The sequence below is a fragment of the Tamandua tetradactyla genome, chromosome 4 (assembly GCF_023851605.1).
Source record: "Tamandua tetradactyla isolate mTamTet1 chromosome 4, mTamTet1.pri, whole genome shotgun sequence".
NCBI classification, from domain to species: Eukaryota; Metazoa; Chordata; class Mammalia; order Pilosa; family Myrmecophagidae; genus Tamandua; species Tamandua tetradactyla.
The window spans coordinates 31,245,885-31,266,769 of NC_135330.1; the positions used below are offsets into that span (position 1 = coordinate 31,245,885).

Below are 20,885 nucleotides of genomic sequence, written 5' to 3' on the forward strand. Positions count from 1 at the left end.
TCTTCTATTCCAGGGCCTCTTTGGATTCTGGAAAAATCCCTAACCTCATGTACAGCCGGAAGCATCACTTATTGGCAATCTGGACCCTTAGTGTTAAGCATTTTGGAGCAAAGGTGACTACAATCACTTAAGAATGTGTGTGTGTGTGAGTGTGTGTGTGAGTGTGTGTGTGTAATATTGAGTTATACCTAAAATATTCTGAGTGTCAAGCTGCTATAAAGCACAGTGGCTTATACCTCCAGCCTACACTATTTCTTTCCTAGACTTTGTTTCGGTTGTTATTAATGGTTTTATGGTTATGGGAACACTTTGACAGAAATATAATATATATAGTTCACTCTAGGATAATCTGAGATATTCTCTGAAAATTGGCCTAGATTCCCGTTAATTACAGCAGTTAGCTGGAGCATCCTTTTGAATGCTGTATGAATACCTTTTGCAGGCAAAGTCCACACTGAAGAGCTCTGTTCACCCTTTGGCTTACCTCCTGAGCCCTTAATGGTTTCTGATGTTCTAAAAGCACTTTCCATGGGGCTATACTTCTGTTAAAGAGGTTTGCTTTTTCACACTGTTTACTGTGCAACAAACACAGTGGGAGAAAATTTTAGGACAAATGGCTAAATTGAAATAGAGATTTTCTTGACGTCTTAATTGAAACAAAGATGATGGCTTAATTGAAGCAGTGTGTGTTAGTTAATGTAATAGATGGAAAACATCCCTTTCCTAGAAAAAGAGGCTTCATTATTTTGTAACTGGGAAAAAAAACTACTAAAAAAATGAGAAATGAACATTTATTCTTTGAATAACTCAGGCTGCCTTCCATTACTGACTTCCGAGGTTTCCCGATGTTGGAAAGAACCAGGTTAATAAGTTCTGTAAGCACAATGTTTTACAACTTTTTGGCTCAAATTCCATTCAAAGATGCTTCCACATTATTTTTTTTTCAATGAAGAGCCCCAAACGGCAGAGAAAAAACAGTAGAATAGAAGAGAAAACCAGTGGGAAACTTCAGAGGCTGAATAGCTCTGCAGCCAAGGCCTAATGCTATGTTGACACCCATTATAGTGTATGGAAGTGGGTTTTGCATTTGTGTGTGTGTGTGTGTGTGTGTGTGTGTGCAACTCACAAATACAGTCCTTAACCATAGTCACTGTTCTTTCTCCAATGAAATTCATTCTCTCTCTCTCCCTTTCCTTCTCCCCACCTCCTCACTCTCTCTCCCTTTAACACATGCATATAAACACACATGCACATACACTCCACACACACACACACACAATTCCACTCACAAAATCGTGATTGCCCCTTTGGGTTTCCCTGGCAGAGGTGGCGTAGCATGATAATAAAGAGCATGGGTCCTGGAACTGGATAGTCTGTGTTTAAATCCTGACCCTGCCACCTGCTGTCTGTTAACCTACTGAGCAAATTCATTTATTTGTGCCTCAGTTTCCTCATTCATAAAACAAGGCTAATTATATTTCCCCTCTTATAGGGTTGTTTTGGATATTACATTAGTCAATGCTTATAAGGTGCTTGGAATGCCTAGCACATTCCTCATTAAATGTTAGCCATTATTTTTTATTATTTGCTCATAAAAAGCTTCCTATGACAGTATCATTCACTTTTCTAGGTCATTTGTTATTCTGCACTATGATTTCCTGAGTGACCATGGGAACTGGAATCAAGCATTTGTCCCTGATTCTTCCCGTGAGTCCCTGTATTTGGACTTAATTTTCTCTGAATCTCAATTTCTCCTCCTGCAAATGGATGTATTGAAACTGCTTTAATCCAGAAAGGTTTTGCCGTGTTATACATGTTGTACTGTGTTTCAGAAATATTTCATGTAGATAACTGAGGAATAAAATTGAGTAAAAATATTTTTGTTAAAAGAGAGTAAACATTTTTGGTATACATATACAATGGAGTATTATCTGGCAGTAAGAAGGGATGGTGTCCTGATACATGCTACAACATGGACGAACTTGAAAACATTGTGCCACGTCAATAAAGCCAGTCACAAAAGACCAAATATTATATGATTCCATTTATATGAAATAACCAGAATAGGCAAATCTATAAAGACAGAATGAAGACTAGTGGTTGCTTAGGATGGGGGGGTTGCAGGTGGATAGAGAGAAAAGGGGATGATAGCTGAAGTGTACGTGGTTTCTTTTGGAGTGATGAAAACATTCTAAAATTGACTGTGAATATACTTAAAATTTTATTTTACACTTTAAATGTGTGAATTGTATGCTATGTGGATTGTATTTCAATAAAGCAGTTATAAAAATAAGAGTATGCATTTTTAAAAAATTAGAATGCAATAAAACACACGTACGCTAAACTATACATAGAAAAAATAATGTGGTAGAAACAACAATGTAGTATTGATCAGGGCTTTAATCTCAGCTCTGCCACTTATTAACTGTGTGATTTCATGCAAGACCTCTCTGAGCCTTAGTTGTTGCTACTGTCACCATCACTGAAGTTGCTGTTAGTAGCAGGTGGGGAGAAGGGGGATCAGGACGCTAGCTTCTTGTTCTGGGTTTGCTACCAGATGGTTTCATTGCTTTGGGCAAACCATGTACTCTCTTTGTTTCATGGTTTTCTCATAGCATGAGAGGACTGGAACAGAGCTTTCCAGCTGGTGTGCATACCTGCCCCTGGGTGTCCTGGAAATGGGTTACAGGTATGTCTATACATTGATCATCTCAGCCCTCGGGGCAATTGGACAAAGCCTGGGGTAGCAAGACTTCCTTCCCTGGTTTTCTCTGATCCAAGTAGACTTTATCGTAATGTCTCATATAAATCGAATTTTCAATGGATCTGATAATGTGTAAAAGATCAACTATTTCAAGCCATTCTCACAGCCTGGCTTTCCCTCTTGGTAGCTGTGTGACATCAGTTAAATTACTTAGCTTTCTGACTTTAATTTCCTCATTTAAGTAAGATATACTCAAAACTATTGATGTGAATAAAATATAGGATTCTTCAAGTCTGATGTTGGATACAGGAAGATGAAGACTAGGTAAAAGTGCAAAATTCCAAGATAGTTGTTTCTTTGGGGGATCTTTAACAAAAATAGTTGTCAGACCCAGTGCAGTGGAACAGAGCTATTGATCATTAACATTTAGGCATAAAGCATACCAGGGTCTGAATGAGATTTCCTTAGCCATTGGACTTCGGAGTATGATTAAAGAAAATGAGACAGTAATTGGAAGTTGTCCATATCCAATGAAGACCATGTTAAGTAGACCCAGACTCAGTTTACCAAAACAAAAGAACATACCAGCAGTGCCTTGATTTATATTTTTAAAAAAATGTACAAAATGATGTCTATGAGTTACATTTTTGTAAAATAAATCTAATTTTCCCATTGCTATGGTATACACATTCAGAATTGCATTATTTTCATTTTAGATCAGTCACTAACTCGTTGTAGCTTTTATGTATTCGCATCCAATCACATTTTTATCAAGTTGTCGATAATTTGCAATACAACTAAAGGATTAGGAGAGCTGTGACATAAAGTAAGTGACTTGGAGAATCATTCATTCAACCATTCAGCACAAATTTGTCGAACATTACTTCGTGCCAGGCATTGTTCAATTGTTGGAGATACAGATTTGAATAAGATAAAAAAAAAAAGTCTCACTGCACTCACAGAGTTTGCATTCTAGTGGAGAAGAAAGATAATACGTTACATATACGTAATGTCAGTATTGATAAGTGCAAAAGAGCAGAGCGTGGGGGCAGAGAATGAAAGAGGGTACTCTGCTGGATAGGCTTGGTGTGACCCTTAATTTAATGTGTCATTTTGGCTCGGTTATGGTGTCCAGTTGTTTGGGCAAATGCCTGCCTAAATGTTGCTATGAAAGTATTTTGTAGAGGGGATTAGCATCTACAATCAGTTGACTTTAAGCAAAGGAGATTGCCCTCCATTATGTGGTTGGGCCTCATTTAATTAGTAGGAGGCCTTAAGCAAAAGACTGAGGATTCCATAGAGAAAAAGAAATTCTGCCTCAAAACTACAACATTAATTCTCCCTCAGAAATCCCAGACTTCCCCTTCTCCTATGGATTTTGAACTCAAGACAGCGGCATCGCCCTTCCTGGAATTTCTAACCTGCCAGCGTGTCCTATGGATCCCAGACTTGCCAGCCCCTGACAATTCCATGAGTTAATCCTATTAGTCTTGTTTCTTTGAAGCTCACTGACTGATACAGATGAGAAAGGAAAGCTTCTCTGAGGAGGTAATATTTGGGCAGTCCTGAATGAAGTGAGAGAGCAAGGCATGTGACGCCCAATTTTTATTTATTGGATTTAATTAAGTTGGGGCTCACCTCTATGACAAGCTGTCCTTTCCTTACAGTAAAGGGCTTTAGCCACTGTAAGAAATTATGAAAATTAGCAGAATACCTTTTTTTTTAACCTAGCAATCTAAATGATGGGAAAAATATTTTTATTGGCTAATGAAGTTTAGTTGTTAGCCTACCCCAAAGCAGGGATGCTGGGTTCGATGACCCTAACTTTCTTTTTGTTGATCATATTTTATAATTCTCATCAACATAATTATCGATTAGTCCATGAGGGGAAACTAGTTCCCAACCAGATAACTAAAGATGAGACCCAGTAGCTGTTATTTATTTTACAGTGGGATTTGGGTTAGAATACCCTGTACTTTAATTAAAGTTTAGCACAGAGGAAATAACTGATAATGTATTGTAATGAACTTACCTGCTTAGATAAATAAAATCACACATCAGGAATTTTTATTTTGTTGGAACCATGAATTATTCTTCAACTCGCTTACTTTTTACCCTAGTAATGTTTGGTATGTGCCCTCCTCTCTATCTTAGTCTCTAGAGTTAAATGGGGAGATTCCATTTGCTCAAATTGAGCATTTTTTTTTGGTTTTGTTTTTGGTTGCGGCAGCGGGTAGGGGCATGGTCCCCTGGGAATTGAACCCAGGTCTCCCGCATGGAAGGCAAACATTCTACCACTAAACCACCTGTGTACCCAAGCGTGGGTTTTTATTTATTTTTAATTATTTATTTTTTCTGCACCCCCATCATTTGTACATGCATTTCGGGGGAAGGTCAGATCAAGGTTTAGCACCATCATGATGAGCAGAGTCAGGATAGGGGAGGAGGTTGTGAAGACTATATTTTATTGTGTCCTAAAGCAGTGGAACTGGTCTTTACCATGATAATTTGAGAGAAAGTCTAAAGCTCCCCTTTTCACCTTGGTATGATTCTTTAAATTTCATCCCAGGACAACTATTCCCCCTGGGAAATCTGACCTCTTCAAAATATAGACATTTGAGGAACAATTTAAGGAACATCAAACTCCTAGACAAAACAGGAAAGGAACTCTGTCATTCTTTAGAATGGGGCATCTCAAATTTGGGTCCCTTTAGTCCCTTTCAGGGGGTCAATGTTGACTTTTGTACTGGGGTTGCAAAAGCAGTCGTAGAATCGTCATTTGAGTAAGGACAGTCACACCAAAACTGCACTAGTCATATATTTTTCATCATTATATACTTGCACTTAAAAATGTATCTGTGTGTGTGCTAATTTCACTTAAGGATGTCCTTGAAGCAGTAAATTTTATTAATTTTATTGAATCTTGACCCTGAAGTACAAATGTTTTAATATTCTATATGTCAAAATGGAAAGTACGCATAAAGCACTCCCGCTGAATACTGAAGTACCATGGTTGTCTCAGGGAAAAAAACCTTCGTGATTGAGTTGAGAGTTGAACCAGTCACTTTGTTCGATGGAACGTATTTTCCTGAAACAACAACCAGCAGAAAAACTGTGGTTCTTTTAGACTTGAATATTTGACAAAATACTAAAAAAAATTAACAAAGTAAACCAGGGTCTTCAATGATAATAGCTGACAATATTTGTTAATAAGATAAAATTTAAGTTTTCAAATGAAAATTCAAATTTTAGAAAACTCGTATTCATCATTGTGATAGCTTTCCAATATTAAGAGATTTTTCTGATGAGACTGGTAACTGTATTAACAAATACAATATTTTGATATCACATAATGAAAGTGCCAAATTGTGGAAGATCTGCATAACTTGGCTATCTGATATTTTCCAGATTCCCAACAAATGATGTTACACAAGCATGCATGGGTAAAATGATCCATTCAAAGTGACGTATAGACCAATGGATTTTAATGTAACCTAATAAGAAGAGTTCATTGGTATGGTTTCAGAATCCATACTGCAACTAATCTTTAAAAAACTACCATTTTTTGAGTTTTAGTGTGGTCCTAAAGAATAATATCCACAATTTTCTGAAATTCTGTTTCCAACTAGATACCTGTGTCAGGCCAGATTTTTTCATATACTTCAACCGAAACAACATATCACAACAGATTGAATGCAGAAGCAAATAGGAGAATGCAGCTCTTCACTACAAAACCACATATTAAAGAGGTTTGCAAAAATACAAAGCAATCCATTCTCACTAAATTTGTTTTGTTTCAGAGTATAGAGTTGTTGTCACAAAAAATTGCTATTTTTTGTTACATGTAATAGTTTTATTTTTATCTTAAAATAATAAAAAATGTCTCAGCTTTAATTTATAAAGTGGTAAACATCAGTACATAAAAACCATGTAAACAAATATAGGGGCCTCAATACCTTTTTAGATTATAAAGGGGTTCTGAGACCAAAACGTTTCAGAACTGTTGTTCTAGGCCAATCTTCTGACTACAGATAGGTAAGCTGAAACTATGATAGGTGACATGACTCAACCACTGAGTTGCAAGGTGATTAGACCACATCTCTGCAAACCACTGTCCCAATATTTGTTTTTTAACTACCCTACACTGCTAACCATGACTACCTTCACGTGAATAAGCTGAGCAGCTGCTCTCCAATGAGAAAACTGGGTGGGTGCACGCTCTAATGGAAGTCACCTACGATGCCTTCTCACATCATGAGAATGAGAAGCCAGGTGAGGGACCAAGGACACTGGGTGCCTCTCTCTGGGGTGATATCGGCTGAGAGGAGATGAAGTGGGGAGAACCTTACCTGTTTCAGATTGTATGCTTATTGTTCTCAACTACAATGAGCTTTTCCTTATCCCTTGGCTTTTCATCCAGGGAGTTTGCCCGTTGGAAAGTGAACAGTTTGGCTCTGGAAAGGAAGGACTTTTTCAGTTTGCCGTTGCCTCTCGCCCCAGAGTTCATCCGGAACATCCGCCTCCTCGGAAGAAGACCCAACCTGCAACAGGTTACCGAAAATCTGATTAAAAAGTACGGCACTCATTTCTTACTTTCTGCCACCCTTGGAGGTAAGCAACAACATGATCCCAAACTCATTGATTTCTAGGTCATTTAAAAATAGCTTTGAGACCCAATGAATGCAGTTCCAAAGTCTTCCTAGTCTTTTCAAGTCTATTATGGCCCAAGAAATGTATTTTATTCTAGTGTGCATTTGATCACAGTGCACTCTCTTAATTTCCATATTTGCTCCAGATCACGGTGTTTGCTTATAAGCATCTCCTGAGGATGGCGTGGAGGATAGGGCGGTTGGGTGACAGACATACTCAACTAAACACTGCCAGTAGGGGGCGCTCCCAGATTTCTTTTGACTCAGCCTCCTCGCCCCAAGTCTCATCCTGGTGTCTTGCTGTGGCCAAGACCTGTAGGTAAACAAGTAGATGTCCTCTGAGTCCCTGACCTCAGCTACTTTTCCATAAGGATTGGTACCAGACCAAACCAATTCCACCGTGTTCAGTCAAGACAGAGACTGGGGAAGCGGTATGATGGTCCAACAGGTGGCCAGAACCTAGGACAGAAGGAAGAGCTCTGAAGAGACAGAGTCCTCTTTGCCCCTGGGAAGAAGAGAGCAGGATTTCTAATAAGATTCAGCTCACCCTTTGATGGGCAAGTAGAGGCTCTCCAAGGGTTCAGGGCAGGCACTGGCATGTAGTAGGTGCTGAGGGTTTGATGCAGAACGGTTGGTTGAGCTTCAAGGCTTTTGCCTTTTCTAAGGGAGCAGAAATATCCATGGAAATCTCTCATAAACAACTTGAGAGAAAGTATTTTATCTCCCTCATGGAGGAGAATTGCCTGAAAGAGATCAATAGAGGATGTTAAATGCATGAGCTGGGAGTGGGGGCGGAGGTAAGGGTGGGTAAGCTTTGGGAGAGTTAAAGAACTAAAGAAAAGAAGGTGGGCCTCTCAGGCAATGACACCTATTCCCTCACCTGTCATAGACTCCTGAGATTGCTCTAAACATGGGAAGGGATGGGGAAAGGTCAATCGCAGGCTCAGTGGTCTCCCTCCTAACAGTGGCTACCCTGGCCAAAGGCTTTGTGTCTTTGCTAAGGAGCAGAGCAACCCACCAATGAACCCTGTGGTTTTCTATAGGAGAAGAGTCCCTTACCATTTTTGTGGACAAGAGGAAACTCAGCCGAAAGACAGAGACAGTGGGAGGTGCCCCTGTAGCTGGGGTTGGTGGGAACAGCTCTGCCGTGTCCCTGGAGACCCTGCACCAGCTGGCAGCCTCTTACTTCATCGACAGAGAGAGCACACTACGGAGGCTGCATCATATCCAGATTGCCACAGGGGCCATCAAGGTAACCGTCTGAGGGGTCCTGGTGGTGGTGGGAGAAGGGAGGGTTGGGCAGGGTGAAGCCAAGAGGGAGGCCAGAGTCTTAACAGCTTCAGGTCAGCCATCAGATCATCATCAGTAAGTGCTAAGGCCCTGAGGCCGAAACCAGAGAAGACTGGTACAACTGCAGTGAGATGAACAAGACACTCATACAAGATGAGGTAGAGAAGTAGGCAGGACTCTCTCTCTAAGCCAGCATGGCAAGAGAACTCATTGCCCTCCGCCCCCACCCTGCGTGGGACATGACTCCCAGGTGTGTAAATCTCCCTGGCAACGTGAAACAGAAATCCCAGGATGAGCTGGGACCCAGCATCAAGGGATTGAGAAAACCTTCTTTACCAAAAGGGAGAAGGGAGAAATAAGACAAAATAAAATGTCAGTGGCCAAGAGATTTCAAACAGAGCTGAGAGGTTATCCTGGAGGTTATTTTTATGCGTTCTATAGATATTCTTTTTAGTTTATGGTGTATTGGAGTGACTAAAGGGAGGTACCAGAAACTGTAGAGCTATGTTCCAGTAGGCTTATTTCTTGAAGAGGATTGTGTAATGATACAGTTCTTACAAGGTGACTGTGAGATTGGAAAACCTTGTGTCTGATGCTCCTTTCACCTAGAGTATGGACAGATGAGTAAAAAATGGATAAAAAACAAATAATAGAGAGAACAGAGGTTAAAATGAATTGGGTAGATGGAAATACTAGTGGCCAATGAGAGGGAGTGTAAAGGGTATGGTGTGTATGAGTTTTTTCTTTTTTTCTTTTTCTGGAGTGATGCATATGTTCAAAAAAATGATCATGGTGATGAATACACAACTATGGGATGATATTGTGAGTCATTAATTGTATACCATGACTGGAATGTTTGTATGTTAAGTTTTAACAATAAAAATATTTTAAAAAAAGAAATAGGCAGGAGCCATATGACATGGCAGTGATAAGGAATTGCAATATAAGTCAGAGTGCAATGGAAAGCCACTGGAGAGTTTCAAGCAGGGAAGTGACTTAATCTCATGTATGTTTGAAACAGATCAATAGTTATCGTGATTATAATAACCTCTATCTTCACGTCTTACATCTACAAAATTTCTGAAAAAGTTCACATTGTTTTAGGGAAGAGAAGACTAGTGAAAGAAACGTGGGCACACTGAGTTTTTGTTTAGATATAAAGTTAGGGTGCTGAGTTGAGGTCAACCGTGTCTTATATGCTGTTCTTACCCCACCTGAAATTCACAAGGTAATTTCCCACATTTATTAATTCATTCAGTGAATATTTATTAAACACCTATTCTATGTCAGGTGCTGTTCTGGATTCTTGGAATACAAGAGTGAAGAAAGCAGATGAAGTCCCTGACTTTATGAAGCTTGAATTCTAGTGCAGAGTCAGAGTTAAGTAACTGTATAATATCAGGTGGTGATAAACGGTATGAAAAAATAAGGCCAGGTAAGGGCATAGAGAGTGATGGAGAAACACTACCTTAGGGAAGCCTGTTTGAAAGAAGGTATTTAAGCAGAGACCAGAATGAAGGGGAGAAATGAACCACATGGAGATCTCCAATGAGAGTCTGCCGGGCTGAAGGAACAGCTTGTGCAATTGCCCTAAAGTGGGAATGTGCTTGGTGTGTTCCAGGAACACCAAGGAAGCCAGCATAGCTGGTGTTCTAGTTTGCTAGCTGCCAGAATGCAATATACCACGAATGGAATGGCTTTTAAAAGGGGAATTTAATGAGGTGCTAGTTCTCAGGCTGAGAAAATGTCCCAATTAAAACAAGTCTACAGAAATGTCCAATCAAAGGCATCCAGGGAAAGATACCTTGGTTCAAGAAGGCCGATAAAGTTCAGGGTTTCTCTCTCAAGTGAGAAGGCACATGGCAAACATAGTCAGGGCTTCTCTCTCAGCTGGAAGGGCACATGGCAAGCACAGTGTTATCTGCTAGCTTTCTCTCCTGGCTTACTGTTTCATGAAGCTCCCCAGGAGGCATTTTCCTTTTTCATTTCCAAAGGTCACTGGCTGATGGACTCCCTGCTTCATGGTGCTGCAATATTCTCTGCTCTCTCCAAATCTCTTTCATTCTCCAAAATATTTTTTCCTTTATAGGATTCCAGTAAACTAATCAAGACCCACCCGAATGGGTGGAGACACATCTCCACCTAATCCAGCTTAACAACCATTCTTGATTGAGTCACATCTCCAAGGAGATGATCTAATTACAGTTTCAAACATACAGTACTGAATAGGGATTAGAAGATATGGCTGTCTTTACAAAATGGGATTAGGATTAAAACATGGCTTTTCTAGGATGCATACATCCTTTCAAACCAGCACAGCTGGAGTGCAGTGAAAAGGGAGATGAAGTGGAGATGAGGCTGCAGAGGTTGGAGGGACTGGATTGTGAAGGGCTTATCTGGTTAGGGAGGATGGAGGAAAAGAGACTCCTGGAGACCAATACAGTAGCTATTGCAGTGATCAATATGTGAAACAATGGAGGCTTGGATGAGGAGAGTGGTGTGGATATAGTGGAGATTGGCAGATTCAGAATATGTTTTCTCAGAGACTACAAAATTGGTTAATACATTGGGAAATAAATAATTCAAGAACAACTGCAAGATTTTTGACTCAAGCAACAAGATGAACAGTTATCCCATTTAATAAGAAAGAAAACATTGAGAGGGGTTTAGATTTGAAAGAAATAGACCAAGCATTTGTTTTTCAGACATCTTGAATCTGGCATTCCTATTAGACATCTGTGTAAAGTTCTCTAATAGGCAATTAGGTATAAATAAAACACAATGAGGTTTTCCAGAGGAAGGTCATGATGGGAGATATAAACTTGTCATACAAATAAATACACATATGCAGATGGGACAGATGAAATCATTTAAGGAGCGAGCATAGCTAGGAAAAGGAGCACTAGGGATGAGTTGTGAAGCACTCAATATTCAGAAGTTGGGAGATAGAAGAGGATTCAACAAAGAAGGCTGAGACAGAGCAAAGAGGTATGAAGAAAATCAGACCAAAGGGAGTCACGAAAGCCATTTAAAGGGAGTGTTTCACACAAGAAAAGGAGCAACGGTGTTAAAATTCTGGTCACTAAGGTCACTAAGATGAAGATTCAGAATTGGCCTTTGATTTGACAAAGAAGGAGATAGCCTGTGACCTAAATAAAAGTAATTTCAATGGTGTGGAGGGTACAAAAGCTTAAAAGAAGAAGATTTGAGAGAGGAAGCAAAGTGAGCAGAAAGGAGTAGAGACAACTCTTTAAGGATTTTGTTGTCAAGGCAAACACACACAAAAAAAGGATGATAGATGGAGAGTGATGTGAGGTCAAAAGAGTATGTGTTTTTGTTTTTACAGTGAGAGATATTCTGGGATATTTGTATGTTTGAAATGATTTGGCAGAAAGGAAGAAACTGATGATACAGGAGTTATAGGAAATAATTGCAGGAACAAAACTCCTGCATTGGTGGGAGGCGTTGATTTTACATAGGAACATGAACACTTCACCATTTATAACAGGAGGTAACATGGAATATAGAAGAACAAATGCAAGTAGGGTGGGAGATGTGGTGGTAAGAAGTTGAGGACATTTTCTTCAAATTGATTCTCTTTCCTTGCAGAGTTCATGGTTATAAGTAAAGAAGAAGAGAATGTTGAGGAGGGAAAAGAAGGTATGAAATGGTCTTTTCAGAGAGTAGGAACATCAATTGACCAGACACATGTAGTGGATTGCTGGGCAGTACTGAGACCACACTTGAACTTTGTGGTCATAATTATAACATAAGACCAGTCAAAACAGTTGTGGGTTTTATCAGGTACATGCAGCAGTTCATGCACCAGCAGGCATGCAAAATAGATGGAGAGTCACATTTCACCAGGATTTGTATGTGCACGCACGTGTGTAGGTACATACAGGATTACAGATAAAAGAGGCAAGGGAGTTGAGAATATATACAAGAGAGGAATTATAGTGATAGAACAAGGAATCTATGTTGGGCAAGGAGGGAAATGAGGCCATTAAGGTATAACAGAAAGTAAAAAGTTGATAAAGTAAAAAATTGGAAGTCTAAGTAGGTTTGATGATTTGTTAGATGGAAGGCACTGGAGGAAGTTCCAGAGTATGATGCTTAACCCTGAGATTGTATAGAGAGAGTGCAGTGAACAATAATATCAGAGCTGGGGCATAGCTGTGGGCATGGGTGGCTAAAATAGTAGTGAAGCATGAGGAGGTGATGTGAGAAGAAACTGAAGGGCTAGGGTAGTGAAGAATTAGGAATAATACAAGCCTGATGGTAGCAGGAAAGACAGTAAGCCTAAATATTAAAAATCCTCTGTGAGTGAGGCAGAGTAGCAAGGAAAATAGATTGCCATGAGGAAGGCGAATGGCTGATGGAGTTCTCATGGCGTATGCTTCCAAGGAGCCAGAGGTGGTCAGGGAGGAGATAGGAACAGTGGTCAGGATATTACAATGAGGAGCATGGAGGACCCACCTCACTTCCACTCCCAGGAGTGTGAGGGAAAGTAGATAGACACTTGTATAGAAGACTTCAGGGGAAGCCATTGTCATCCTCAGGGTTAGCTGGGTTGTGAGCTGGGTTGTGAGCTGGGTTGTGCGCTGGGTTGTGCTCAGAGCCAACAGGCAGAACAGATTGTTGAAAAGAAGTTGCATTTATAGGGCATTTTGCTGAGGATGGATTGTGGGATCCAGAGATATAACAATGGAAATCAGTTGAAGAGGTGGGATGAGATTAGGGGAACCTGAGAGCCCAAACTCTGCCACTACTGCTGGTGTGGATTTGAACAAGGTGACTTCTCTGAACCTCAATTGACTCATCCCCAAACTGCTAAATAATTAGAAGTTAGAAAAATTTCTGCCTTGGGGATTAAATAAGAGGATATATATATATAGCATCAGCCATAGCATAACCAGAGCTTGCAAAGAGGTCATTCTTATTCATCTTGATACATTTACCAGACCACTGGAGACCTATCCCTAGTGTCTTCTTATTCTTAACTCTCAACAGTCTTTGCCTACCCTTTACTACTTCCCCATTCTCCACACTCCACCCTTTAACCTCCATCTGTGTCTTGTAGTCCAGTCATACCTAACTACCAGTCTTTAGTTAAATATACCATGCTCATGTTTCTGCTGTTTGCTTTGCTTTCAGTGCTAGTCTCTGCACCTGAGTGGATCTTCCTCACCCTTCTTTGCTCAGCTCATAAAAAGTAGATCTTTTGTAAAGCCTTTCTTGACTGCCCAGGTGGTTACATAAACCCCTATTAGGGGTTATCATTTTGAACATAATTGCTAGCTATTGTGATGATCACATCTGAGATTATTTAGTCCTTCTAAGAGAGAGAGGTCTTCATCTTTAATTCCCTGTACCCAGTACAGAGCTTGCTACATTATGGGCAGTGAGTAGGAGTTTGTTGAATGAATGAATAAATTAATTAATCACTGGACATGGAATTTTCCACATGGGTTAGGTACTTCTGCTCAGTGTTTGTGTAAGCACACAGAGCAAGGCCCAACAGGCCAGATTTGCCCTGCGCCACATCTTTGCTAGCTGACATTTGTTGGTGCTGTAGCACCTGTCTCCTGCTTCCCTCTACTGAACATACCTTGGCAGTAGCTGAGCCAGCTTTCGGTACAGTCATGGCTCTGGATGGGGTGGGGGTGAGAGGGACCCTGCCACCTGCTTCTGCCTTAGTGAATGAACAATCCTTGAACATATCTGTCTATTTTTTCTCTAAGCAGATATGCACTTACTGTTTACTCTCTCTTAGCACAAACAGGGAGAAAGAAGTTCCTTACCCACTCTTGTTTATCCAACACATTCTTCTGTGACCCCACCAAACAGCCCTTCTGCTATGAGTTGTGTTATCAGCATAACCTCCAATACAGAATCTGTTTATCTGCCTATCTCTCCCTCTCTACAGCCAGCACAACAGTAGATCTAAGAACAGTAGAGACTGTGCAATATGTCCCTTCACAGGACCTGACCTGAGTAAAATGCTTGTTGGGTAAAGAAAGCCTGCATGATTTAGTAGGCAACAAGCTTCTCAAATAGGAAGACTTGGGATTGGTTCTCAGCTTTGACGTTTGCTAGTTCTATGACCTTGAGAACTCATAAACTCCATTTCTCAAATCTGTGGCATGGAATTACCACTCACTTGGGTTATCTGTACCAAGGCTTACATTCAGCTGAATAAGTCTATCAGCTATTAAAATATCAAAACACTTCCAAGCCAGCTGGTAAATAGTCCTCAAGCCTACACACTGAGTGCCACCCTAACCACCTTCGCCCTTACCCTGGAATCCCTAGGTCTTCTCTTGCCAGCAGCCAAATTGCTAACGCACCTCAGAAGGCCTCTTGAACCCTGCTTCGGCGGCGTTACACTGACACCTCTTCTGACTAGTCAGCACATTCCTGTTCTACCAGCCATTAAATATTGAGAATATCATCCTGACGCTACCACAGGGCTATAGTCAGAGCAAATGATATAGTCCACATGAAAACACTTTGTGGACTATAAAGGGCTTTCTAATGATATACCATGTCCTCCGTTCCCTGGAAGGGATCAGAACCATGAAAGAGGGAAGGGGACTGTAGCTCATTCTCTATTTAACTGAAGATAGAGGAAGGACTTGGTGGGGAGGGCTTAAGATGCTTATGAGCTGATTGAAGAGAGGCCACCCCAAAGTTCGGGTGAGCCCCGGGATGGCAAAAAAAGAAGAGTTTCTCACAAAGCATCCTTAAAAATGAGTTATCTGAATTCTTCACTGCGGCAGTCTGGGATTCAATTTGCAGCTCTCCCAGCTCAGCCCTATCGCTCACAATTCGAAGCCCGTTTTCCTCAGCTCTTAGCTTTGCAGGTGTCCCCTTCGGTAGGAAGAGAGCAGCCAGGGAAGTGGAGGACCGGGGGAGGTGAGGAGGTTCCTTGGAATGAAGGTATTTGTGGAAAATTGGATGTGCTAATGAACCTGAGATCCATCAGGGCTTTATGAAGGCAGGACGGTCTCTGTCAACAGGCCAATTAGCACATAATTATTTTCCCTTTCTGAAAGCTTATCTGAGGAGTTCTTTGAAGCATGCCTGAGTGAACTGCACTTTCTGTTACCTCTATGGGCCCCCTTTATAATCTGCCGAAGCTTTCTGCCTCTTCTATAGAGAAAGTCACAGGGTTCTCTTAACCAAGCCTTCAGAGACTCTGGATTTTCACCATATGGAGTCTTAGGTCATCAGCCTTACTCACATGAGCACACAGGCAATATCTGCAAGGAGCTCTCTTGAGCTCCTTTTCTACTTCCCACTTTCTTATTTCTTCAAGGAGGACAGAGATGGTCTCAGAGCAGAAGAGCAGTGGAAAGGGCTATGGCCTGGGGATGTCGGAAACATGAGTGTGCCATCCTCATCATAGATATTTGGCTCCAGATCCTTCCCCCTAACAGGAGATGAATATGAGGATCCTGGGTTTTCCTCTTCCTCATTCCCATTCTTAAGTCACAACCAACAGTGGTGCTACTCACATCCTTCACTTACCTAACTGAACATCCTCCTATGGAACTGACTTTTGGAAACAGCAAAACAAAGGTCAGAAAATAGCATCAAAGACAGTCCTAGCAGGCTGAAAAAGATGGTTGGGTGTATATGTGTGTGTGTGTGTGTGAATGGATCGGGAATTGGTTTTAAGTAGAAATAGGGTGGAGATTAGAGAGAAGAAAGGAAAGCTGCTGTCGTGGCTCCTCCATGGGGCTTGCTCAGCTCCCTCCTTGTATGGACCTGGTGCTGGTGAACGATAGCTCAGGGGTGGATGGATGGAAAAGCCAGTGCAGAACTCAGTAACAGAGTGGTGGCCCCTTTACCTACAGGTGACTACAGGCTATTCTCCCAAACACAGCAACCCACCCTGCCCCCTGGCCCTTCTGCCCACTCAATTCCAAGAAAAGCAGGCCTTCCCAGAGTAGCGGAGCTAGTCCTCAGCCATGGCTTTTCCTATAGGAATTTTTATACTACATAGAAAAGGAGATTTTACCTTGCAATAAAAGCTGGCCCTGCCTTTCCATTCCCGTCTGACAATTAGTTGATCACCTACTCACTCTGTAAAGAGACATTATTCACACCTAGGCCCCACCTATGGAGGGACAGACCCATGTGCAACAGACACCATGCTGGGATCACAGAAACCTGTTTCCACTTGTCTGTGAGCTCCTTACTGGCAGGAGCTGTGTAGGTTTCATCTGTGAGTTCTGGATGCTCCTTGAGTATTTGTTAGATGAGTGAATGAGTGAAAAGAGAAATGAAATAAGTTGGAGTGAATCTCAGTCCTGCAGATGACTAGCTCTGTGACCTTGAATAAGTCCTTTCACCTCTCTGGGCCTCAGTTTCTTAATCCTTATACATGGATGATGATACTGATATCAAGTCAATTCAATTTATTATATTAGCATTCTAAGGACAGGGCAAATTCCTAAAATGTGTTGGGTAGACTGGTCTGTTTCATCTAAATGAGTGTTAATTCACAATATGTTCTGCAGTCCTTGGACCTGCTTTCACAGGAGGCAAAAGGGTTATTGAACTGGAGTCTGGCAACTCTAAAGTAAAAATCCTGCTTCTGTTCCTCAACAGCTCTTGATTTCCAGCATGTAACTCTGAACCCTGGTTTTCTGCCTTGGAGTGTGATTGCAGTGAGATTTGTCCCTAAGAGTTGTGGTGAAGGTCAAGTGGGTGACCTCAGGAAGAGAGCCTAGTAGACTATAGAGAAGCTGTTGCTCCCGTTTTGGTCTTGGTCCTGCTCTTCGTTCAGGTGGATTCTTGCTCCTCATATCTCATGCATATTGCCACACTTCTGCCTTCATCTGGAATTGCCTCTCTCTCTCTCTCTCTCTCTCAACTCCCTCTCCTTCCCCTGCTACCCTGACTCATCCTTCAAGACCAATATATGGCTCACCTCCTCCAGAAAGCCTTCTCAGACTGCTCTAAGCTATAAGGGTCTCTCTCCTGTCTCTCACCCCTCTGTAATTTAAGTCAATCCCACACCATCTCTCATTTGATTGCTCTGTTCCATGTGTCATTTTGAAGGCTAAGTATACCAATCTCTCTTTGAGGATGTCACTTACAGTTTGGTGTTCACTGTTAGAATACCCCAGAACCCTCAAACACCCCCTCTCCCACTCCCATGATGTCACCAGCCCTTAATATAGGTCTCTCCACACTGGAGTTGCAGACTGCATTTCTGAAATAACCCTTTGACACAACATCCACCCTCAGACAACTGAATCCCTGTATTGAATTCCCTTGCTCAGTGCCCACCAAAACTCCAGCAGTTAGAACCCTGCCCAAACTATAGCAATGTTTAAATTTTAAACCCCAGCAATGAAGAGTTGCTAGCTCCCCAACTTTCCAGCGCCCACCAAAACCACGTGTCACTTATCCCCCAGCCCAGTCCCTCAGATATAAAAGAACCTCTAACTGCTCTCCCTGGCAGGCTGAAATCTGACCCCACCATGTTGGTGCCTGAATAAATTCCTTCACCTGTGGTCAGTTTGCCTCCGAGCCTTATGTGAACCTAACATTCACAATGGTATCTAGCAGAGATTGTGCTGCCTTTTCTTCTCCTTAGAGTACTTTCTCCTCCCTTTCCCACCTGCCCACTCCCTGCCTGTCCTTAAGAAACAACTCAGATGGTGTCTTCTCTGCTAATTCCCTGCTTTTCCCTTTGTTTAGAGGTGTAGTGCACGTGTTCATTATGACATATTGTTTCTGCCTGGAGATGGGTGTGTATCAGTCAGTTGTGTATGTGCCCACTTCTCTCACATATTGTAACCCCCGGAGAACATAATCTATAGTTTGTATGTCTTTGTGCCCAGACCCAAAACCTGCAAAAAGTCATTCACACACTTTCTCCATCACTGTGTACCCACCATGCTCCAGGCACTGAGCATATTACTGTCAAAAGAGATAGGGAACTTAGTGGGTGGGGGGTGGGGTGGGGGGAAGGGAGGACAGATATTAATCAGATGCAAACACAAAAAGGATGTGAAAGGAGGTAAAATTGCAGCTTGTTTGCTTGCTGCAAAGCCCGGGGTCCTGGAGCCAGGAGAAAAGGTCGGAGGAGTCAGGACAGGCTGCTTGAAAAACTTGGAGAAAAGCACTCTGAATGTTTGATGAATTGTATGGAACTGAACAGTGGCTGCTCAATAAGTACTTGTTGATTGGTTGATTGATTGTTGGCAAAGTCTTTGGAGATCCTGAGAAGACAGGGCCTCAGGTTCCCATCATTCTTATTACATAATTATTTCAGTGCATTTAAAGCTCCCATTTTTCATCTTCTACTTTAAACATCGGAGAAAAACTGATGGGCCAACTTTATAATATTTTAAAATGACTCTATGGTGTTTTGGAATATTACATGGCTATAAGAGTTTATGTATATTTAATATACTTATTAAAATATGCAGTAAGCCCATGGCTGATTTTCTCTAAGGACATCTCAGTGCCGAGGTGGGACTTAAATGTTTAATACTAATAATAATACTCATAACCCCTATTTCTCTAGTGCTTTTCATCTTCGGGATCCTTAAGGCCTGTGGGCACCACATCCAGCAGATGCAGCTGGGCTCAGCACAAGCCCACAGGGCCTTTTCATCTAGCCTCCTGTCTTCCTCTGGGGAGGGAAAGAAGGGGTGATGCCAGCTTAAAGGTCTCGCTCCTCCTCTACGTCCTCTGCCTACATTTATTGAATTTCCTCTTCCCAGACAGAAATTCACTTTGGCTCGCTCTGATAGGCAGCCACTCATGGACAAATGCTGCTGCCAGCTAGACAACCCAGAAACATTCTGTTTCAGAAGATAGAAGCAAAGTGACTTTCTGATCCTGGGGTAGGGAAAGGCACATGCCGTTCCTTTGGCTTAGTCAGGGACAGGAAGCAAAAGTCTAAGACTGGACGGCTTGAGAAAGGAAAGTCCAAGGGAAGGTCTCCACCTGTTCTATAAATCCACACTCTCCTTTCCCTTCTCTAGGTCACAGAGACAAGGACTGGTCCTCTGGGTTGTAGCAACTATGATAATCTGGACTCGGTCAGCTCGGTTCTGGTGCAGAGTCCAGAGAACAAAGTTCAACTACTAGGTAAGCAGTAGCTTGATGTTTTCAACACTTTTCACACCTGGTGAAATGCTTGAATCATTAACTGGCAAGAAATAATCCTTTCTGTCCCACTTGGCCAAATCCTTCTTAAGACAAGAATGACCCCAACTTCTGAGACCTGTGTTTAACAACTTTCCATCACTTTTTCCAGAAAATTTCTGATATGGTTTTCCCTATACCCAAGGCCCCTTACTCATCTCATTTGATGTCCAAATCCTCCCACCTAATATTCCTTCCAGAGACCTCTATCACTATCCTATAAGGAACAACACACCCATCCTTATAAGTCTTGACCTACTTTGACAGTTGTAAGTTTGTGATCTTCCATGGGAGAGTCAAAGCCAGAAGAGTGCCAGAGGAATAGGAGCCTTGACAGGAGGCAAAACAAAGCAAAATGGGAAAGGACAATGAAAGGGAAATACACTAGGTCTGGAGGCTGAGAGATAAGGGAAGGCGCTCAGCAACCACTCTCTGTTGCCTCTGGGCATCCTGGGGACCAGGGCTATGCAAATTGATTCAGATGGCTCTGTTTGGCAGTGGGAAAAGTTCATTTTTTAAAGGCCTAACTGAATTGGACTCTGTTTAAGATATTATTGTCTCGGCATTAGCAAATCAATAGCCCTCAACCAGAATCTCTGATTACAAATTCCAGGCAGTCTGAGCCAGATGGGACACACCAATGAGTCAAGGAATATACAATAAAGAGGAGTAAAAGATTCCTCTCATTTAGAACTACCTAATGTGATTAGCATCCCTCTTCTCCTATGTCCCTGGATGAGCTGAGTCTGTGTCTGGAAATTAGGGATGAGTGAAGTTCAAAATGTCTGGTGGTTCATTTGAAATAGTTTATGCCATTTAATTTTATAGCCCATCACTCATGCAGACATTGCTCCGGGCACTTATTTTTTAGCAATGGAAAATGTTATGGTGAAGAAGAAGGAGGTAATGGGGAGGGAGGGTGAGAAGAAAGGACTTGGAGACAGGTGCGTGTTGAACGCAAGCACATGGACAGGGTATACAGGGAAGGCTGCTCAAGTGCCACTGTGGAGGCATGATGTCAAGAAAGAAAAACATAGGAGTGGTTTCAGCACAGGAAGTAGACCTCA

The 20,885-nt window shown here is 41.7% G+C and overlaps 1 protein-coding gene and 1 long non-coding RNA gene across 3 annotated transcripts in view; one reads left to right on the forward strand and one right to left on the reverse strand.

Annotated features, from left to right (window-relative positions):
• The window catches only part of BRINP2 (BMP/retinoic acid inducible neural specific 2), a 125,426-nt gene that overhangs the window by 90,530 nt on the left and 14,011 nt on the right, over positions 1-20,885 (forward strand). Inside the window, exons 3-5 of the mRNA XM_077157093.1 lie at positions 7,125-7,315; positions 8,397-8,605; positions 19,656-19,761. Coding sequence (XP_077013208.1) covers positions 7,125-7,315; positions 8,397-8,605; positions 19,656-19,761 — 506 coding nt within the window. The remainder of the gene's footprint in view (positions 1-7,124; positions 7,316-8,396; positions 8,606-19,655; positions 19,762-20,885) is intronic.
• The window catches only part of LOC143680675 (uncharacterized), a 47,093-nt gene continuing 31,885 nt past the window's right edge, over positions 5,678-20,885 (reverse strand). The window contains exons 3-6 of one of the 2 annotated variants that reach the window (XR_013174114.1): positions 7,901-8,013; positions 7,571-7,666; positions 7,054-7,245; positions 5,678-5,792 (exon numbers count right to left, since the gene is read on the reverse strand). This is a non-coding gene — a long non-coding RNA (uncharacterized LOC143680675). The remainder of the gene's footprint in view (positions 5,793-7,053; positions 7,246-7,570; positions 7,667-7,900; positions 8,014-20,885) is intronic. The other variant, XR_013174115.1, reaches the window with a different exon arrangement.